The following is a 23,013-nucleotide window of genomic DNA, read 5'->3' on the forward strand; positions in this document are numbered from 1 at the left end:
CTTTGGAGAAAATTAAAGTTCTTTGAATAGGTGCACCTGGTATTCCAGGGCACTGGAGCCAGAGAATCTCACCCAGCAGTACCTGTAGGGGTGGCACTCATGCCTTGTAGCTGTAGTCACTCCCATAGCTATGAGGCTGTGCTGCCACAGCTGCTCCCCTCCCCCAGTTCCTTCTCACCACCCATGGCTGGAATCAAAGCTCTGTGGTAGTTACCTCAAGTTTTCTACCTCCCTAATTTTCTGAGTTTTCCCCGCCTCTTCATGTATATAGTCAGTAATACTATAGATAGTGTTAGTGAAGTTAGGATACTTATTGCCCTGCGTTATGCCCTCGCCAGTGTTCAAGCACTGCCTGTTAAGGGTAGGGGGATGCTGAATAGTGATCCCTATATGAGTTGCTTGCTGGGTTTAGGTGAGGGACACGCTAAGGAGTGATGCTCCATTTGTAAGTTGTTTACCAAAAGGATCAAGGTGGCCAGAGACTTAAGCGTGAAGCAGAACTTTGTCAAGCAGGCTGTAAGTCCTGTTTTGGCACTGAGGGCCACATCTGATTGGTGGTCACCTTCGGACTGGGTGATTGAGGCTCTCCCCCTTCCAGTGCTTGCGTCTCCCCCAAGAGATGGAGGAGCTGTTCACCCTCTGCGGGCGCGGAGGAAGAAGTCCCATAAAACTAATCAGGACCATCTCAGGCCTTGTGGCGTTTCCTTCTTTTCTAAAAAGGGTACAGACCAGCACCGTACCACTTTCAGCGCACAGGTTTGAGCAGATCCACCAAATACTCCTTGGTACCAGGCTGAGACCACCAAGAACCTCTATAGTTGATTCCAGTTCCAGCTTTAGAGTGTCCGTTGAGTCTGGTACTGGCGACATAAATGCCGACACTGACTGTCTCCATGCTGGTGGCATACCAAGTGGCTGCAGATTTACTCTGCCTGTCTGTTCCAGACTCTACACTCATCCAGCACTTTTTTGAGGCCACAGCCTCCACTGTCTAGTCGACACCATCTGGTCGTGTCGTAGAGACATAGGGTCCATCAACGCTGCAGCCTATAGAATTGAGGCCAGTGCCAGGCCCAGCACCAAGGACTTAGTTGGCACTGGTACACTCCTCAGCACCAATGTTGTGTCCATAGGAAATCCTGCCTTCTGCTTCCGTACTGCTGCTCACCTGTATACCAATGCTTTCCCCAGCACCGGGGGTGGGTGACGCACATTCAGTACTGGCTGTGCTGATACCTCATTGGCAAGAGTACTGTTGTCTGTCTGCTTCCCCTGCAAGTCTCACTGCATTCTTTAGGGATCATAGAATCGTAGGACTGGAAGGGACCTCAAGAGGTCATCTAGTCTAGTCCCCAGCACTCAGGGCAGGATTAAGTATTATCTAGACCCCATCGCTGACAGGAGTTTGCTTAACCTGCTCTTTAAAATCTACAGTGAATAAGATTCCACATGGTTGTAGGAAATTTATTCCCATGCTTAAGCACCCTGATAGGATTTTTTTCTTAATGTCCAACCTAAACCGCCCTTGCTGCATTTTAAGCCTATTGCTTCTTGTCCTATCCTCAGAGGTTAGCGAGAACAATTTTTCTCCCTCCTCTTTATAACAACCTTTTAAAGTCAAGGCTGGGCAAACTATGGTCCCAGGCCAAATCTGGCCTGCTAGCCATTTTAAGCCGGCCCTTGAGCTCCCACTGGGGAGCAAGGTCTGGGGCTTGCCCTGCTCAGGCACTCCAGCCAGGGCACAGGGTCAGGGGCCGCTCCATGCGGCTGGCAGAAGGAGCGGCATGGCCCCCCTCCGACTCCTACACACTCCAATGACACCACTCCAATGGGAGTTGCAGGGACGGTGCCTGTGGACGGGGCAGCATGCAGACCTGCCTGGCCGTGCCTCCGCATGGGAGCTGGAGAAGGGACATGCCGCTGCTTCTGGTAGCCGCTTGAGGTAAGAACCACCAGCGCCTGCACCCCGAGCCAAGCCCCAACCCCCTGCCTGAGCCCTGATCCCGTCCTGCCCTCTGAACCCCTCGATCCCAGCCAAGAACACCCTCCTACACCCCAAACTCCTCATCCCCAGAGCCCACACCCCATTCCCCCCCTTCCCGCACCCTGAACTCCTCATTTCTGGCCCCACCCCAGAGCCTGCACCCCCAACCAGAGCCCTCACCGCCTCCCACACCCCAACCCAATTTTGTGAGCATTCATGGCCTGCCATACAATTTCTATTCCCAGATGTGGCCCTTGGGACAAAAAGTTTGCCCACCCCTGTTTTAAGTACTCAAGGACTGTTAATCATGTACCCTCTGTTTTCTCTTCCCCAGACTAAACAAACCCAGTTTTTTTCAATCTTTCCTGATAGGTCATGTTTTCTAGACTTTTTAAATAATTTTTGTTGCTCTTCTCTGGACTTTCTCCAATTTGTTCACATCTTTCCTGAAATGGAACTGGACACAATACTCCAGTTGAGGCCTAATCAACACGGAGCAGAGTGGAAGAACTGCTTCTCATGGCTTGCTTACAACACTCCTGCTAATACATCACAGAATGATGTTTGCTTTTTTTGCAACGATGTTACACTATTCACTCATATTTAGCTTGTGATCTGCTATGACCCCTGGTATACTCTGGTGGTGCAGAGGTGCTATTATGGCAGTCAGCAGCAGCACCCTTCACTGCACTTCATTGGGCAGTCTTTTTCCACAAGGTAGCAGGACTACCCTGGAAAGGGTCATATGTCTTGGAGGCAAATGCCTTTTGGTTCTGGTTTCAGTCTGTTGACTTGTCCCCGTCCCCATCCTCTGGCATCTACTAAGCACCAATTTTGTCTTGTGTATCCAGGGCGGTGATCCAGTCATGATTTTTACATTCCTGTCCTCCGTTTGGGGACAAGATGGCTAATTTTTATGATGCTTGGGACTTGATTACCATGGACAGCTGGGTCATAACTTGATCTGATATTGCTTATGCCATCTAGTTCCTTTCCATCCTTTCTCCCCTCCCTCCTTCCCATCCCTTTCAGGGACCTCTCTTGTGAGACACTGCTCCTCGAGTAGGTTCAGTCTCTGCTAGACTTGGGAGCTGTGGCATAGGTTCCTCTGCAGCAACAGGATTGGGGGTTTTATTCCTGGTACTTTCTGGTTCCCAAGTCCAAGGGAGGGGTGAGACCTGCAATCTTAACAAATATATCAGGTACGTGGACGCTCACCCTAAAAACTGTCCTAATATTAAATCACAATGACTGGCTTGCTGCCCTGGACCATCGAGATACTTATTTCCATGTAGCGATTTTCCAGAGCCACAAGAGATTCCTATGGTTTGTTGTGTTGAACCAGCACTATCAATACACCAAACTCAGTTCCCCGGATCTTTACCCAATGTAGGTTGTGGTGATTGTGTACCTCAGGTAAAAAGAAATTCATATCTTCCATATCTTGATGATTGGTTGCTGAGAGGCAAGTCCAGGGAAGAGGTCCTCTCCTACGTGTACATATCCGTACACTTACTCAATTGCTTGGGCCTCACCCTAAACAGGAAGTCAGCACTGATCACCATTCAAAAAATCTAGTTCCTTGGGGCCCTAATAGATTCTAGTAGTCTGAGACATTTTCAGATGATTTGTTGCCTTTGTCTGGAGCTCAACCCTCTACCACAGCTTGAGTATGCCTGAGGCTGCTGGATCACATGACTATGTACACACAAATGATCCATTTTACCAGATTGCATCTTTGCTCCCAACAAATGCTGCTGAAGTCAGTCGATCATCTGACCCATCATCCCTTGGACAGACTTGTCCAACTTCCTCTACCGATCCGAGATGCCTTATGGTGATGGAGGTTCAGGGCAGTATATGCCAGGGCATTCTTCTTGCTTGGCCCCCACCGACTAGGATTATTGTCAATGACAGTTCCTTAAGAAGATGGGGAGCACATCTGGGGTCGCTGAAAATTCAGGGCCTGTGGTCAGAATAGGAAGCTTCGCTGCATATCAACATCTTCCAGCTTCAATGACTCACACTGTCCAAGGTCACACCAAGGGCTCAGTGGTTCACATACTCACATCGTGGTGGTATTGTCGGTATTATGCGAACAGACAAGGAGGAGCACACGTGTTCTGTGTCAGGAGGTGATCTTGCTCCGGCAGTTTTGCATCGGAAAGAACATTACTCTGGTGGCCGATTGATTCTTTACCCCAGGTCAAGTAATTTGCAGATTGACTTAGCAAATGTTTTCCCTAAGTCATGAGTGGTCTCAGAAGCCCAGTTGAGGGCACATCTGGCAGCGATTTCGGTGTTTCCAGGGGCAGTTGGTATTTTTGAATATTATGGTAACAAGGTTTCTTGAAAGGAGTATCTCATCTCCACCCACCAGTGAGAGAAAAAGTACTTTGTGGACCCTTAGTACAGTCTTAATGGCTCTGATGGGACTGCCATTTAAGCCTCTGACATCTTTTTTTTTCTCTCCTTGTGCCAAAATATTGCATTTCTGGTAGCAATAACATGTGCAAGGAGCGTGTGAGAGTTGTAGGCTTTGATGGCAGAGCCTCCTTACATGCAGCTCTCCAAAGACAGTGACCTTGTGGCCATTCACTAAGATTTTATCTAAAGTGGTTTTTCAATTAATTTTAACCTAGTGGTGTGCTTACCACATTCAGCCCTGGCAGAGCAGTGTCTTCACATGCTGGATGTCACGCAGTGCCTAGCCTTTTACCTGGACAGGACTAAACCTCTTCATGATTCTCCATGTCTGTGTTATATGCAGACTGAATGAAAGGACAAGCAGTCTCTTCGCAGGTGATTTCTAGGTGGATAATGTCCTGTATCAAGACAGCTTATGAAATAGGTCTGACAACGCACCCACGAAAGGTGCAACTTCATTCTGGGAGAGCTCATGCTATGTTGATGGCATTCTTAAATGCTGTTTTAATATTGGATGTCTGCAGGGCTGCCATTTGGTCAGCTGTACATATGTTTCTGAACCATTATGCCACTGCCGCAGCATGCAGAGCAGACACACACTTTGGGAAGGCAGTTCTGCAATCCTTGCTTAAATAGACTCCAAGCTACATCTCCTGTAAGTACTGCTTGTGTCACCTACATGGCATACTTGTCTGCATTTGCTCTAAGAAGAAAAAAGTTACTTACCTGTATTACAACTGTTCTTCGAGATATGATGCAGAAGGGTATTCCGCAATCCTCCCTCTCTCCCTTCCGCATCAGAGTCTATGCACTTGACCTTTGGTGTGAAGGAACTGAGGGAGGCTGGGGCTGCTCCTCCCTCATATAGCTGGGGGAGGAGCTACAGCCATGAGTACAACCATACGGGTACTGCTAGGCCAGATTCTCTGGCTGCTGGGCACACGCGCACACACCCCTACAAAGAATACACCTCTGTATCATGTCTCGAACAGTTACAGTAGAGGTAAGTAACAGTCTTTACAGTACACCCCACATAGAGAAACAGCTACATCTCCATCCATATTCCTATAAGCTGGGAAACACACATTCTGCTGTGATGGGTATAAATAATGAAGTGAGAGGCTTTGACTCAAGGCCCACGTATCATATTTGGGAGGTGTCATATAGGACAGATCTAATTAGATTGCTCTGTTGTAAAAGCAACATTTAGAGAAGACTCTGCCTAAAACAGCTACAACACTTCAACTGGAAGTTTGTGCTGTTTACAGCTTAGAATTAAAAATGTTTCTTACCTAATGGCGAAGGGAGAAACCACAAAGTTATCACATTAAATGAGATGTCTGCTTTCTCTTTGGCATTCCTATCCAGTGTCATGCTAAATAATACAAAAGGAGAGATGTGATTGGGTACAGGAACATAAATTACACATAGCAACTCTTAAAGAGAAATATCTTGCACACACTTTCAGGAAAGAGAGCTTATTAAATACTTGAACTCATAAGACTCAGCAACTCCTTTTTCTGATAGGCAGTATTTTGCTACAGTTTTTCTCATCTTGCTCTTTGTTTTTTTGCAATTTCCAAAAAGAAAAAGGTTTGATTCCCTTTCAGTCCGTTAAGCTTTCAATCAGCATTTAAAAACAGTTATCCTAACCACTAGTGAAGGTATCATTTAAGAAATTGGTACGTTAATTGCCTAAATTATGACATTGAAGTTCGTCTTGCAAATCTAGGGGGGAAATCTGTCTTTCATATAACAAAGTATAGCTTTTACGAGGAATATCTGTAATAAATTGTGTTTAACATGCACCTTTGGCTATTTCATCTGTACATTCCCTACTGATCAGCTTCACTGAAACTAATTCAGGTGTTCCAATGCTTCTAGGAGCTTAAAACTACCACAAGTGTTGTTTAAAAAAAAAAAAAAAAAAAACCTAAGCAAAACACTTGCTTGATGTGATAAGAAATCAGACCTGGACCAGTGACACATGAATAGATCTATCTTTCAACCATCCAGGCTTGTGCTTCTAATGGGGTGTGGGGGGGGTAATAACTTGTGGCTAACTTTGAAAGGTTCCACGGTAGTACACCTTAAAATCATAAAATTAAGTATGAAAATTCTATTTGAAGGTCATTAAAAGTTCCTAAAGCCTCATTTTCTGAGCCCTGTGCAACACATAAATGTATGTCCTGCCTTTATAGATGGAAGGGTGCAATTTGTTTAAAATAAAACTTGTCTGCGGTGGAGTTGTGATGAGTAAGCTCAGGTGAGATGGTCAGCACATGTATACGACTGGCACATGTATTTATGTGTAAAGTGTAGGCATGCATATGTCAGGGGCATATGCCTGTGTTTGCCAAAAGCTGGGAATGGGCAATGGGATGGATCTCTTGATGATTACCTATTCTGTTCATTCCCTCTGGGGCACCTGGCATTGGCCACTGTCAGAATACAGGATGCTAGGCTAGATGGACCTTTGGTCTGACCCAGCATGGCCATTCTTAAGTCTCTGTGTATATATACATAGAAGTTATAAATGTATCTGTGTATTTTTGTATAGGGTTCAGACTTCAGAGTCGACACAGCAACAAAATGAATGGAAACAGCTCATACCTCTTAAGGTATGTCTACATTGCAATTAAAAGCCTGCGGCCGACCTATCCAACTGGCTCAGGAAGGGGCTGTTTAATTGTAGTGTAGATGTTTGGGCTTGGGCTGGAGCCTGGGCTCTACGACCCTGTGAGGGGGAAGGATCCTGACAGCCCAAGCCCAAACATCTGTACTGCAATTAAACAGCCCTTTAGCCCTAGCCCAGCAAGCCCGAGACAGCTGGCACAGGCCAGCCGCATGTGTCTAACTGCAGTGTAGCTATACCCTTAAGCTACGTCTACACTTGGAGCTAGGAGTGTGATTCCTGGTTCGCATAGACATGCACTAACTCTCATTGAGCTAGCATGCTAAAAATAGTAGTGTAGCCACGGCACCACAGGCAGTGATGGGCAGAAGCATGGGCTAGCCACACTACGGACAAATCTATGGGGTCCAGATGGGTTTGTATTCAGAGTGGCTAACCCATGCTGCTGCTCACCGCTGCCTCTGGTGCCATGGCTACACTACTATTTGTAGTGTGCTAGCTCAATGAGTGGTACCCTGAGTGTCACGCCGCCAGCTCCAAGTGTTGAATGTAGCCTGAGCTGCTATTTTAGTCTAAGGCAGTGCAAACTGGCTGACATTCAGAAATCTGTCTTAATCTAACTGGCTAGAAACTTGTATTTAAAAATGAAATATTTTATTTTGCAGTATCTGAGTCTAAGTGGTCAGCTAGATGCATAGTGGTCAGGACTGTTTTACATTGCTGTTTTAAAGCTTTTAATGTCACAAAACTTGCATATAGACATGTAACTTAGTAAATCCTCATTGACTCTTAATTTTAACATCTTAACTGCCATGAGAAACACTATTCTTTAGGAAAGAACTTGAACTTCAGTCTGCTGCTTTCTTCTACTTACTGATGTCCATTTTTAGGCATTGATGTAGCCCACTGGTCAGTGTGTCATGCATCCCCTCTGTGCCCAGTCCACAGAGAATGCAAATCTCTTATAGCTCTCATCTTGTAGACTCATGCTTTTAGCTCTGGAGATACCCGGTTCAGTCCTCCAATATTGATCAAGATTGTGGCTATCACATTGGCACAGATTAGAAACTCGTCATAAGGTTATGTTCAGAAGTAAGATGTTCCTGCTGATTCCAGACTGAATTAGAGCACATCTGATTTAGCATTGCTATGAAGCCTATACTTTAACAGCACTGATGTACAGTAATCCAGAAGCTACCTGTATAGAGTTGAGAGGCTGCTGTAGTCTCTGCATATGTCCTTGGTGGAAATCAAGATGGAGTTCCCTAATAACATAAGTTGAGACTATTTTGGTCCAGCATAACTTGTTCATTTGCGTGTCTGATACTTTCAGCACGTATAACTTTTGGCTTTTGCTCACTCACATTGTTGATTATACTTGATGTAATACACTGGGGTCTCTGGCACAACTTAATCTATGTAGCCTGGTGAATGGGATGTCTTCTGTCATGATGGAGTCAATACTTCATGCATTGTATGTCTTGGCAGTCCCAAATATTGCTACCACAGTAAGTGCCATATGTACAGATACCCATATCTCCATTCTTACCATCGGCACAATCCTCTCACTTTACTCCACTGATTATGGGAGTTGTTCTTTGCACTTTGTGCCTTGTCAGGCTGTCAGCATTCCCTTCACACAGTTTAGTATCTTGAACCAAGCTGGGATGGGTAGGCTAAGGATTCAGCAGATGGAAGAGCTGTAGAAATTCCACACGTCTAAGGGGACAGAAAAGGAAAATGTCTCTTGCTGAATTTTGGAGGATCTGGGACTGTGCAAAAAGGATAACTAAGGCTTTCCCATTTAATTTATAGACTATCAAGAATCTCCAGCGAAAATGAGTTCCTTGCGGAAGTCTTCTAATAATCGGGCTTCATTATTTACCTAATTCTTGACCAGGTGATAGAATAAGAGTGCAAGGACTTTTCAACTCAGTATAAAAAATAGCAAAACAAACATCTTGTGCTATGAGACTGCAGGCTGTCTCTCTACATTTGGAATACAGACTGCAAGGACTATAGTAAGAATTCTGTGAATTTGTTTTTGAAGCAAGTCTTAAAGGTGGGCTCTGGTAGGAAAGTTTCAGTCCTTGATTTAGGAGGTGACAGTCCTATGCTGGCAAGCTTGGGTTTGTACTGTGCAAGAAGTGGCATACTTATTCTCATCTTCCAGTCTCTTCCTTCTGAGAAATCCATGATCGAGTTTATGGCTTAATTAAACTGGGATTTGGCGATATGTGAGTAAAGGATGAGGATATACTTTGCTTGGGATCAATGCTTGCTTCTAGAAGCACATGGCTGAGTTTGTTTTCTAAAAACAGTTGTAACAAGTTTTGCCTCTTTAGTAGTTCTTGAAAAGACCCTTCCTTGAAGCTTTACTCTCCTGGAATGAGGTTGTATTTACTATTTGGAGAAAGTTATGTTTTCCTTATTCTTCCCACCCAGCTTCATCACAGACCTTGTTTTTTCCTGATTTTTATATTTGCTGAAACAAAGATATTGATTAACATTATGGATGGTTTAAAAGAAACTGGTACCTGTTCTAAAACAAGTCAAAGGAGACGCATCTAGATTTGTGAAGAATTTTGAAGTTATGGAAATTGTTGATTGAGAGCTGGGAGCACAGGCCCAAAGAGTATCCCATATTTACTGCCTTCTAAAACAAAGAATTTTAGAAATCACTATTTATATATTGCAATATTTCCTGTTTGTTCACCCTGGCTGATAACCTACATTCTAAAACTGTGCCCCTTTCCATAGCTTTCTTCCCTAAAGTCCTCCTTTAAATGAATCTTCCTTACAATTCAGTTCCAGGTACCATTATCAGTGTTTATCTTAATGTGCTGGTCTTCCCCTGTATCTCACTGATTCAGAAATCAGGGACGGTCAGTTGCAGTTACAACAAACTGCAAAGTCCTCTCTCCCACCCCTTCATCTTTCTTCTGATAACGTAACCACTGTGATACCAGTGAAGGTTTACCACTCCAGCACACAATAAAATATCCTATCCATACACTGTAATTCTAAAATCAGTATTGCATAAGTGGAATATTCATTGGCTTTAAATTGGGATGAATCATGGACTTCAGCAGTGCTCCAGTCCTTTGTGTATGAGGATAAGTAACTCATGGAAATGAGTGATGTAGCCATAGAGAAACCATTTAAAAAACCGCAGTTCTTACACAGGAAAGCCACCAGAGATCACTCACTCATCCACACTGTGGCCTTTTCAAGTTCTTCCTCTCAGCTTCACATGTTTCTGTTGTTCTCCACTCACAGCAGGTAGAAGCTCCCACAGTCGAATTTTGGATGCTTGTCAAAGTGCTCCATAACAAATATTAACCTTTTCATCTTGTAACACATTGCTCTCTAGACATATTACACATTTTAATAAAGGTATATCCTACTTACCTTGTGTCACTGCACGTTTAGTGCATAGCTAATAGCTGAAAAACATATTTAGTGTTAATGCTAAGTGCAAGTATTATGCATTAAAGGTGCATAGCACTAATAACATTTTGCAGGTGATTCTAATACTATGATTTAAGGTGATGCCATGATTCTGCCACACGATTATTGGGGCAGAGGGCTAGGGTGGTGGAAAGACCAGGTAAGAATTCTTACATTGTTTAAACTTGTGCTATATGAGCTACCTGTGGTGTAACTCCTTATGCATTCGTGTTATCTGACTTTTTAATTATCTTGGTTGACCTTTTAAAATGGGTGAACAATTCAATCTTGAATTCTTTGCCTATAAATGAATGTATTAACCTGTCTTTAACTTCACCTGTTCTATTCCTTTCCCTGCCCCTGTCCCCCCTCATTTGCATTGTGTTTCTGAAAGACTGGCTTTGGCTTGGTTCTCTGAATGTTTTGCAGTTTGATTTGAGTATCTGGCTTTGGGCATCTCTACTGAACTTGGACTTCATCTGCACTTACTATTGTGGTTCTTGGAAAGCGGAAGTGGGTGTACAATCTGATAACATTGCTGTAATACTGTGTTTTTCTCTTTTCTTCCCTTGAAAGACTGGAAAGAAGGCAGTTAAGGCAGTTCTGTGGGTTTCAGCAGATGGACTCAGAGTTGTAGATGAGAAAACTAAGGTGAGACTTTGATTTTACATTGTATCAAAATGCCTCTAATCTTTGGTTTCAGAGTAGCAGCTGTGTTAGTCTGTATCCACAAAAAGAACAGGAGTACTTGTGGCACCTTAGAGACTAACAAATTTATTTCAGCATAAGCTTTCGTGGGCTACTGAAGAAGTGAGCTGTAGCCCACGAAAGCTTATGCTGAAATAAATTTGTTAGTCTCTAAGGTACCACAAGTACTCCTCCTCTAATCTTTGATAGCCTATTCTTTTTTTGGACAAGTACAGGTCTCTGAAAGAGAGGCCTATATGCACACGACCAGTTTAATTATTCATTACTTAGTGAAAATAAACTGAAATTTTCAGTGAACCATTTGAAATGCATATTTTTATTGTCTTATTCTGCAGTGTGTCCTGTGCTCATCTGACTAAACATAGCAGTTAATGTGAGCCTGAAATCCTGTTTTTGTTTCATCTGCCAGGAAAGCACATTTGCCTAATCATTTCTATCCACATAGTACATGCAGAGTTCTCCTGACCCTGATGCCCTTTATGTACTAATAGAGATACATGAGAGATTAATGCATAAAGAAATTTATATCTATCAATCCAGATTACAGTGCATCTGAAGTTCCAGATCATTGTATCTTATGAGCAAGCCCAAAAATGCAGGAAGGGACTTAAATAAAACGTACAGTAAGGAGAATCATGTGTCTCTGAGATTTAGGTAGGTAATGTGGAAAATGACTTGATTTTTTTAAGTAAGCACCTCTTTACACTCTTGTTGTTTTTGCGGGGGGGTTTCCTTTAGGATCTTATAGTTGATCAGACAATAGAGAAGGTTTCTTTCTGTGCTCCGGACCGAAATTTTGACAGGGCATTCTCTTATATCTGCCGAGATGGCACTACCCGGCGCTGGATATGCCACTGCTTCATGGCTGTGAAGGACACAGTAAGTTGAGTGTGATAGTGTCTGAATTTAGCTTCTGCTGTGGCTGGAAGCAGGAAGAGCTGCACCCTGCAGATATTTGAAATCTATATGTAATAAAATTTAAATTTACCTAGACAATATGCTCCAAAGGGTTTTTACCCTAAACCAAAGTATTGTATAACTATTTGAATGGTTGCAACTCTAATTCTGTGTTTGAATTGTTTGCTCCCCGATTTGTGGTAGCCTAGTCATCTTATGGAGAGAGATGGTACCCAGCACGGTGTATAAATGGAAGGCAGTCAGAACAGAACTACACATTTAAAAATAAAGACAGAAGATACTTGTATCTGAAAATGTATACAGCTGAAAACTGAAATAGAAATGACAGTCTCAGAGGTAAAAAATCTATAGAGGGTAATTAAATATAGACCTGGTGATAGTGTTTTGAGCAGGGCCACCTGGGGGGAGGGGGCAAGTGGGGCAATTTGCCCCGGGCCCCGCAGGAACCCCGCGAGCCCTGGCCCGGCGGCGGTCTGGGTCTTTTGGCAGCATTTCGGCGGTGGGGGGGCCCTTCAGTGCTGCCAAAGATGTGGAGCGACTGAAGGGCCCCCTCTGCTGAAATGCCACCGAAGACCTGGACCACCACCAGGTGAGTACAAGCGCCGCAGCTGCCCCGCTTTGCCCCAGGCCTCCTGAATCCTCTGGGCGGCCCCTGGTTTTGAGGCCTCTTGTGTACAAACACACATAGAAGGCAAAGACATTCTAATCCTCAGAATTAAAATTAAACTGCATAAATTGTGATCACCTTTTAGCTTTTAAATATTAAAAGGAGACTGGGAAGCTGGTTACTTCTGTCACTACTTATAGGACAGTAAGTTTGTTTTTTGTTTTTGTTTTTGTTTTTGTTTTGTTTTTTTGAATTCCAGACATCAGCAGTAATATTGGAGTTATCTTTTTAGAAGGCTTGAAAGCTTTTTATACAATAATAAAATCACTTTGTGTGCCTACACCCAGGCCAGCCAAGGTCAAACTAGACTGAGTCATGAAGATTCTTCGCATTTAACTGCTGTTGTGATGAACCTCCCTTCCTGGCCTCTCCTTTTCTAAATAGGGGATAAGATGTGGGAAAGCTCCCTTTTGTATCACAGTAGCCTTGTTCTTTGTTTAGTAAAGCTGGGGTCATTATGGAACCATTGTAAATCTTAATCTTGAGAATATTACGGACAGCCATTTTTCAAAAAGTCTGCCTCTAAGTACTAGTTTAGGCCTGCAATCAGGGTCATTACAGGAACAAGTACTGAAGATCTGTGAGTCAGAGCCCTCTGAAAAATGTCTACCTCTAACAGTGGCAACCTTTCGGTCTTGAGTGCTTGCTACTCCAAAAAATGGCTTTACAGAGTTCCTCTGAGCACAGTTGAACTCAAAGGCAAATTATTCCACTAGTATCTTAGTAGCAGTTGAACTAAACAGCATATCTGGAAATTTCTTACACTGGGCTTTTCCAGCAATGTTTGTGTAGTAACAGAAGTGAATCTTTGTACACAAAGGGTTAATTTAAACCCATGCAGTATGACTAGGCCTAGCAGTTATCTGAGGCTCCTTAATAAAGGTGCCTTCCCCAAGAAGAATCTACTCACCGAGTAATACATAAAACATGTGTCTGTGCCAGTTCTTATATGATGCGATGTCTTCTTGTGCAGGGGGAACGGTTGAGTCATGCTGTGGGCTGTGCGTTTGCAGCATGCCTGGAGCGAAAGCAGAAACGAGAGAAGGAGTGTGGAGTGACTGCCACCTTTGATGCCAGCAGAACCACATTCACAAGAGAGGGATCATTCAGAGTCACTACAGCTACTGAACAAGCAGAAAGAGAGGAAATAATGAGACAGATACAGGATGCTAAAGGTAAAGGACTGCAAGTTGTGTGATTTTTTGCTTACCATGGACAATCTGTACAAGTGTGACTCATAGTCTATGCAGAGAATAAAGGATTAACTTCCTCACAAAATCCTACAGTTCTGGGCAAAACAAAGCTAATCACATGGTGCAGCATGCTTGTCATTCGCTGAACATTTAATGTCAGCGTAAAGATATGAAATATGATCCCAGCTGCCTTCACTTCCCTACATGCCCCCTAGAAAATCAGAAAGCACTGATCCATGTGTGAATGCAACTAGAAAAAGCTTCTACTTTGTGTTTGTTTTTTAGAAGGTAAGTTAAAAGGTGTCTTGTAGAGGGAAGATGGTAGGTCCCAGGATAAAGAGATTTACAATAAAAACGGTCCAGGAACTTTTAAAAAGCTTTTTTTAAAAAAAAAATCAGTAAGGATAAAATAAAAAATGGCTGGATTTTATAAGAGTTTTAAACTCTGGCTTTACACCAAAAATATATATATGACACTGTCCAGTTTACTGGAAAACTGATGGCTTTATACCCAAAGAGAAAATATTGGAGATGTAAAGGTATCCTTTGAGTCAGTTGCATTTGTCTCTTTTTCTTCATTAGTCTGATGAATAAGTGATGATGGGGTTATACAGAGTTGCACAGTCAGAATGAGGGATCTGAAGTAAGGGTGTTAAAGATTCTCAAATGTTTTAGGGTTTCTGTAAAGGTGGCTCCATCTTCAGACGCCAATTTTTTTGTCAGATAAATAAACTATTAAATGAGTTGAGGCCTTCTGTATTTTGTAGTAGCCTAGTAATATTACAAAATGTAGTATTCTCCATAGGTTATTTGACAATTCAGTAGATTATCTCTAATAACTCCCATAACAAGTTTCATACTTCAACTCCGATCTTGCTAAACCTTAATCTTGATATATCTTGTAGTCTTCATCAGCCACCCATTATTCCCAATACATTAATTTTAAAACTTACTAAATGAAGCTTTAACTCAGAAGTCAATGTAACTCCAGGGAATGAATCATAGAAAATACCGTCTCTAAGGTGTGAAATCTTTCTCAAGGAAGACTTAATGAAGTTTTTTCAGTTGAGTGAGCAGCATCCTGAGTAGTTGTGGCTAATAGGAATTGAAGTGGGTGGGACAGCCCAGTAAGTTTTCTTTTAATACCTATTTATTTTCTTTCCAAAAACCTGCTTCCCTTTTTAATAAAACTGTTGGATATACTTAACCTTTAAGAGTTTATTCTAATAGTTTTATAGCCATCTATCCCACTGAGCCTTATATTGATTCTCCAGAGTAATGTTTGCCTTTCAGATCTCTATTTGTTCTGTTGATGTCTCTTGGAAGAAATTCACTTTAAGAGATGCTTGGAAAGCACCAGCACTCTACAGTTGGGAGGGTTCTGTGCACATTGGTTTCTCTACTTAAATAGTGATTAATTCTCCTAAAAATGAATGACTTATTCCACAGCTAGAGAGGTGCATTTTTATACCATATCCCATCCATTATGAGTTGTAGCACATCTAGTATTCTAGTAAAAGGTGCCTCCTAGGCAGGAATTGTTGTTGTAGTGATATAGTATTATCAATCTGATATGTGGACATTAGTTTGTAAGTGCATTCACTCGTGACCTAATCTGGGCTTAAACCTCTACATGTCCAAAACTAAGCTTGGTCCACTGCATCGCCAGGAAGTAGGTTTCAAGTGACATAGCAAAGATGCTTAATTTTTAGTTCTTTCTTTGAGCAGCTTTTGGTGTAAATGTAACTAGTGACTGGCAGCTGCTCTGTCTGAAAAGGTAAATACAACTGAAGAATCTGCCTCTTCATCATGTTCTGAGATAAACCAGAGACTTGCTTTCTGGGACATGTAAACTTTTTAGTGATTTAATTGACTAGAAGTAACACTAACAATTCTGTCCCTGTGCTGTTCACCTCACAATTTTGCACGAATTTACAAAATAGGTATGGGGCTGTATTTTTAATCTCATAAGGTTTTGTGTTTGGTTGGGGTTTTTTTGAGCCACAAGTAAAACTGAATTGCTGTTGGTTTAGGAACACCTGACATACCACCACCTAAAAAGGAATATACATTTTACACAGCTCCTGCATGGTCTTACTTAGTGTTAGATACAAGTGTTTACAAACAGTTGCCAGTGGTGAAACGAACAGCTGTAGAGAACTGGTTTTTCTGTTGTAGTATTAACACTTTGATCAACAAAGACAGAGGTCAGACTAGGTGATCATAATGGTCCCTTCTGACCTTAAAGTCTGAGTCTGAGTTTTAACTATAATTACAGCAAGTTTATCCTCTGAAAACACCAATACTTCTGACCCAGGAAAAGTGTTTAGCAGTGCTTCACTTTCCTAAACTTATGTCCTGTTTCTTTTCACAGCTGAAACAGAAGTGAAAACAGCAGCTCCCAGTGCTACGCCCAGTAATACTGCCCCATCTCCTGGATCCCCACCCTCTCCCACTGCTGACCTCACTGCCTCTCTAGATAAAGAGATGAACCATCCTCATGCTATCCCACGAAGGCATGCCCCTATAGAGCAACTTGCCAGGCAAGGCTCTTTCCGAGGTTTCCCTGCCCTCAGCCAAAAGATGTCCCCCTTTAAACGCCAGCTGTCATTGCGAATAAATGAGCTGCCTTCAACAGTGCAAAGAAAGACCGACTTCCCCATGAAGAACTCAGGTAAAAGCAAGAGTGTTCTACCACAGTGGTTCTCAACCAGGGGCCACAAGCAGGTTTCAGGTGGTCCGCCAAGCAAGGCCAGCATTAGTCTCGCTGAGGCTCAGGGCAGAAAGCCGAAGTCCCACTGCATGGGGCTGAAGCCCAGAGCCCTAAGCCCCATCACCTGGTGCTGAAGCCTGAGCATTGTCGCTTCGCAGGGGGGCCCTGCAGCATGGGGCCCCAGGCAGTTGCCCTGCTTGCTACCCCTTAATGCCAGCCCTGGCTTTTATATGCACAAAAACAGTGGTTGTGACACAGGTGGCCCGTGGAGTTTTTATAGCATGTTGGGGGGCCTCAGAAAGAGAGAGGTTGAGAACCCCTATACGGTAACATTGTCCTTTGCAAGTGCAGAAGGCAAAAGCTTCCTTTCCCTGCATGCCTCTTACCTCCTGGTTTTAACCATGCAGTTAACTTGCTGAGTGCTATTGAATGTACCAGCTCCTTCTTTCCCCTTCACTTCAGATGGCCTGCTGCTAACAAAAGTGTCACACCTCAGAAGAACTATGTTGACAGGGAAGGGATTAGGGTTTCATATGTAAATCATCAGCACAAGGTAAACTGACTTGTTCTTGGTGTTTGAGACTTCCAAGAAAAGCTCAGGAAGAGGTGTTGGTGAATTAGTAAATGGCACTCTTCCCTCTGTCATTAAACCAAAGCTGAGTGTGATGGTAGGGGGCTCTGTACTCATAATGGCTTTTGAGATGTAAAACACTAAAGTCTTGACCACTTGTGATCATTAAAGATCCTGTGACCTTTTTCACAAGTGTTATCCTAGAGGTCCCTGTCAAATTCTGCCTCCCTAAATTCTTCTTCAGAACAGTTAAATGAGCTGCTTTTGCCTCCCCCAACCAAAACAACTTTGTTTAGTATTAAGTGGTGCAAAGTGGCTGTATTTCAGTAGTATGTGGTGCCATGTCTAGAAAACTTTGAAGCTTTCACACTAAATCATCCCAATCCAAATGTAAGTAGTGACGATTGACACACACACACACACACACACACACACAGTAAGTAGGATATCATGCTGCATGGCTTATATTCTTATAGCCCCATTTTAAAAATCTGAAACCTTAAAGTTATGGAAAAAAATACTGCATAACGGCAAAAATAACAGGCAGTATTTACATGTCTTCATTCGTTCTTAATCTTTTCATCTTTAAGCTCTGATGTTAAAACTCAAGTTGCCAACTAGTTTCACATCTGTTTAACATCTGGTAATGAACAACTTAGTACTAGCTAAATACATTCATGTTAAGAATTTATTCTATTACTGTCCCATTTTTGCATTTGTCCTTTCCATTCAGTATCCAGTTAAATGGGTTCTGTGGGAGGTGTCCCGATAAAATACTCTCTTGAGTAAGCATGTCCCATTTAAGTGGCGAACACTCCATTCGCTTTTGCCCAGTCTTCCTGAATTGTTCATGTCACTTGTAATCTCTGCGCTCCTGTTCTTTTGCTTCCATGTACTGCTGAACGGTGTGGGGCTGATATCCAGAGGCATTTTTGGAGAGCAATACAAGTTGGAATATCTGGAAAATCTGACATTTCAGCACCATTTGCCAAAAATACCTCTCACTTTTTCCACACACGTACCGACACGGGGAAATGTGATCAAGTCTAGTTATGGAATAGACATATAAAAGCTTAACTGTCATGGTTTTATTAAAGAAATACACACAGATTTAAGCTGACGGAGTAGTAAGGATGTGGCACAATCAAAGTGAGTTCCCATTGTACATCAAATGGGCCCATAACAAATGATGATGCTGAATTATACCACATGAGCTGCAATGCCTCGGCAGTTTGAGAAAGTGTCAACCTCACTTTTCAGAGTAGCAGCCGTGTTAGTCTGTATCTGCAAAAAAAACAGTACTTGTTGTGGCAAGACTAACAAATTTTTTTTTTCATGAGCTAGCTGAGCTAAAAGCTTGTTTCCTGGCTTTTAACTGTCACAGCTGTAACCCTATACAAGTAAGGAATTGTCAGCGGTGTTCCTTACAACTTCACTTTCAGAAAAGCCTGTCCCACAAAATACCTTTTAGAGGGCAAAGTATTTGATCGTTTCCTGAATGGCAACTACACCTACTGCTACATCTTATTAGCCCCTGTGAGCTGCTGTCCTGCAGTTTGAAGCATATCATTTGAATAGTAACATCCATTTTACATCTTGAATCAGATGCCTTGTGAGCCATTGATATGTTGCATAAGACAATATAATGTACAACTGTCTTATGTCTGTAACAAGGCTGTGTAAGAACTTGTTTTCTGAACTTCCTGAGAACAAAACCTGATACAATTACATGTTAAAAACGGATGGCCTGTCCTATCAACCAGGAGATAGGCTGTGAGAAACTCACTTCAAAACTGGAAACCAAATACTTAGGGTGACCAGATGTCCCGATTTTTGGGTCTTTTTCTTACATAGGCTCCTATTACCCCCCACTCTGTCCCGATTTTTCACATTTGCTGTCTGGTCACCCTACAAATACTCCACTTTCTCTCAAGGATAAAACTCCCCAAATATGCTGGATATGGCTTTGTATTTCTACTGCCGAGTCTTCACCATGGATTGAGAGGGTGGTAAACCCAATCTACATATAAGGCTATCCAAGTCAACAGAAGGAATATCTTGTGAGATAAGGAACTTGGGCACATGTTTAACTGCTTTAATATTTACTTCATCTTTTCTGTATCCCTTAACTTTCCATGAGTAATGATCTGTGTTTAATTTTCAGTCCCTGAGATGGAAGGGGAAGTGGACAGCATTAGCTCCCTGTGCTCCCAGATTACTAATGCTTTCAGCACACCGTCAGAGGACCCCTTCTCCTCTGCTCCTATGACAAAACCAGTCACAGTAGTTGCACCACAGTCTCCTGCCTTTCAAGGTTTGTAACTTTTAAGCTTGCATGGACATGCTGGATGATGCTTGTATTTATGTAATGTTGCTTTCCAGTACCATGCCATCACTGTAATGTCTTAGATTTCCTCTTGCACAACCATTATATCATCTGCTCTTTGAAGACACATTTTGCTTTATTCATCTCATGTGCATATAGCTGTTTCCTCTGTTTTGTTTTTAATCTCCAAAAAAAGATTCATACACCATCACCAAATTGTATTATGTCCAGGGGTTGGAGGGAGAGAGGGACAATGGCTACCTTACTATTCTGGCTACTGAATTGCAGAGTGGTTTTAAATGTGGTGCCAGTGTATGCAGAGGGCCCCTCAAACTGGGGATCACAAATGAAGCATGCATAAGACACCAAATCATCAATTTGTTCTAAAACATGGAGACATTTTAACATGAGGTGTGATGAGTGGGAGTTATATAATTGTTACTGATTTTTAGTATATATGAAATCATGTGAATGGAATCGAGTATTATTATGGGAGAACTTCATTTTTTTAAAGCACAGAGAAAACAAAATCAGTTGCATTTGAGTGTTCTGTTGACTTTCATTCTGATTCTCTCTGCATACCTGCTTTTATTTCAGCCAGTTTGAAACAGCTTTATTAATAAAACTAGTTTCTTATTTACTGATAGGATTTTAGAAAATCCACAGTCCAACTTTGTAGCTAACAGTTGATTTGGTACAATTAAAATAACTGGCTTTATAAACTTTGAATGGGCTGTAAATTAGTCACCATTCCACGCTGAGCTAATTTACACAAGCTTTTGTCATGTGTGTTTGTAAAAGTGGTGTATGTTTGGCAGGAATGACAAGGCCCTTTCCTCCAATCACCTGCACGCCTTGCATGCATTAACTGCAATGATGTTGTCTGCTCCCATTTTAGTTAATGGCACTGCCTCTGCCTTCTGTGTGCTTGCTGTTAAACCATCCCAAGCTGCTGTAGCACCCACAGCTATGCCAGTTCGTGAAACCAATCCTTGGGCTCATGCCCCTGCTGCTCCTGCTGCTAATACTGGAGCTGCAGCTACATTCTCTGGTAAGATTGGGTATAGGTCCTCTGAGTTGTTTTGAGAACTTAGGTTCAAAAGTATGATTGAGCCCCTGGGACACCTACAGATTTGTCTCATTGAAGGAGTGGAAGGGACAGTGACAATAGCTGGAAGTAGAAGGTTTTTTCCCAAGTGGTAGAGGGAAGCCATGAACTGGATGGCTATGGGATTATAGGTTGTACTGTGAGTTTTGTCTTAGCACCTGATGATTTTCTTAAGTTGCCAAAAAGGCAAGTCATGGAAATCTAGAGCAAAGAAAATTCTGCATTTGCTTCTATACCTAAAATACCCTTTTTATTGGCGTTAATAAGTGGAGTTTTTATCTGGTGCTGTACAGTGTTTAGTGCTCATGATCTGACCCTTTTGGAAACTAAAGCTGCTCCTGAGCAGTTGATCTGGCCCTTGAGGTAGCCATGGCCTTGTATACATGGGAAAGGTTTTTTTGGTATAAGCTGTGGTGTGAATTTAAACTAATATAGTTATACCAGTATAACTATCCCACATGTGGGCACTCCTGTTCCAGTGACTTTTTGATACAGCTTACGTTGCTTGGGAATGGGTTTAAGCTAAATGAAAAAGCCATCTTTATATCAGAGAGTAAATGTGTCTACATGGGATTGGAGGGTTGTTTTACCTGTAGAACTTTCCTAGTAGACAGGCCCTAAACTCCTGCTCTGATAGCTTCCTAGGCAGCCAAGGGTTTAATTTTGCCACTCAAATGTTTTCAACTGTTTAGCATCACATCCAGCAATAACCACAGATCCTTGAATCCGGCCCCACACACCAACGGAGCTCATGTGTAATGACAGCAATAGACTCTTGATCTGTGGATACCGTGTCTCCACTTATTTTGGCCAAAGTCAGAGAGCTCTGTCTCTGCCTGATTTTGAGGGATTAGACAGTTAATAGTTCATTGTTCAGAGATTCTCTTCTATTTCAGCAAAACACTAAGCAGCATTTGAACTATAGTACTGCCTCCTTGCCTTTCTGGTTCCCCTTTCCTTCATGGTTGGAAAGTTGGCATGGGGAGAGGAAGAAGGGGATGAGGGGAACTTGAGAAGGGAAGAAAGGAAGAACATGGGAGGAGGGAGAAATGACATGGAATCTAAACTGTGTTGAGAAATGAGTTAAAAGTTGAACTGCCAGGGAAAATAAACTGAAATCTTGAGAATTGAACATTTCAGAAAAATTAGACAGAGGTTAACAGACTGAATTATGTGGGAAAAGAGTAAGGGAAGAGTAGAGATGAAGGAAGGGAGAGAAAGAAGAACAAAACAAGGGTGTCATAGTAAGTACAGTTTAACTATTTTATTGAATGTTGCAAATTGTTAAATACACATCCCAAAGGTTTGAGTGTATATACGCAATACAAAGAGTGTGTATCTTGTCTACTATTTTAAAAATACATGTGCAATCCCACATTTAGGTAATGGAAAATGAGTACCTTAGGAGACGCTCTAAAGTGTTCCTAGTCCCATCAGATCCAACCTCCTGTAAAAATCCTAAAATCCATCAGAGCAAGGATATTCCCCTCCCCCCGAGAACCCTCCCCTAAATAATGCAATTTGTTACAAGTTCAGTCTTAGTCACTGGGGGACAGAGCATTTTGTTGCTAGGTCCCAGATTCTAATCTGGCCTCAGTTTATAATGCTAAAGTTTTATTGACATCTAAAAACCATGTGCAATTGGTGGTTGGTCTGAGTGGCCAGGATTTCTAGTAGGCAGGTTATCCGCACCCTTGTGGATTGTAAATAGAAAGACCAAGGCTTGAATTGGCTATGCGACAGACTTACCATCTTTATCCAACTGGAATGGTTCCTCCCAGCCCAGGGCTAATAGGCAGTCAAGAGAACTCGTATAGTTGCCCGTTATCTACATGTTCTGTTGATGAATAGGACTTTAGTCCCCAAGGCTTCCAGGCTAGCACTATTCACAATTGCTTAAATAGTTTTGGAAAATGAGGGACAAGATAAAGAATAGGAAAGAGATTTTGTGATCCTGCTAATTTAAGTTAAAAAAAAAAACCCCAAAGATACTGTTGCTACCACCATAGCAGCTACAGCTTGAATTCTAAGGCCTTGTCTACATTACAAAGTTTTGTCAGCAAAAGCTGCCTTTTGCTGACAAAACAGGAGAGGCGTACACACTGCAGAGCTACTTTTGGCAGCAAAACGCTGCTGTTTTGCTGACAAAACAAAACCACCTTGACAAGAGGCACAGGGCTTTTTGTGGCAAAGTTAAAGTGACAAAGCATCAGTGTAGACACTGTTTGTTTTGTCGACATAACTGGCCTCCATCAGTATCCTACAATGCCTGCCATGACCGCGTTGCTCATTGTTTTGAACTCTGCTGCCCTG

General features: G+C 42.4%; 1 protein-coding gene across 16 annotated transcripts in view; it reads left to right on the forward strand.

The window, feature by feature from the left end:
• Positions 1 to 23,013, forward strand: part of NUMB (NUMB endocytic adaptor protein) — a 119,038-nt gene that overhangs the window by 92,780 nt on the left and 3,245 nt on the right. For 14 of the 16 annotated variants that reach the window (XM_039536645.1, XM_039536636.1, XM_039536639.1 and 11 more), the window contains 6 exons: positions 11,073 to 11,147; positions 11,943 to 12,083; positions 13,763 to 13,964; positions 16,357 to 16,656; positions 19,431 to 19,580; positions 20,491 to 20,643. In XM_039536645.1, coding sequence (XP_039392579.1) covers positions 11,073 to 11,147; positions 11,943 to 12,083; positions 13,763 to 13,964; positions 16,357 to 16,656; positions 19,431 to 19,580; positions 20,491 to 20,643 — 1,021 coding nt within the window. The remainder of the gene's footprint in view (positions 1 to 11,072; positions 11,148 to 11,942; positions 12,084 to 13,762; positions 13,965 to 16,356; positions 16,657 to 19,430; positions 19,581 to 20,490; positions 20,644 to 23,013) is intronic. The other 2 variants (XM_039536650.1, XM_039536651.1) reach the window with 1 other exon arrangement.

The sequence above is a fragment of the Mauremys reevesii genome, linkage group 4 (genome assembly GCF_016161935.1).
Source record: "Mauremys reevesii isolate NIE-2019 linkage group 4, ASM1616193v1, whole genome shotgun sequence".
Lineage (NCBI taxonomy): Eukaryota > Metazoa > Chordata > Testudines > Geoemydidae > Mauremys > Mauremys reevesii.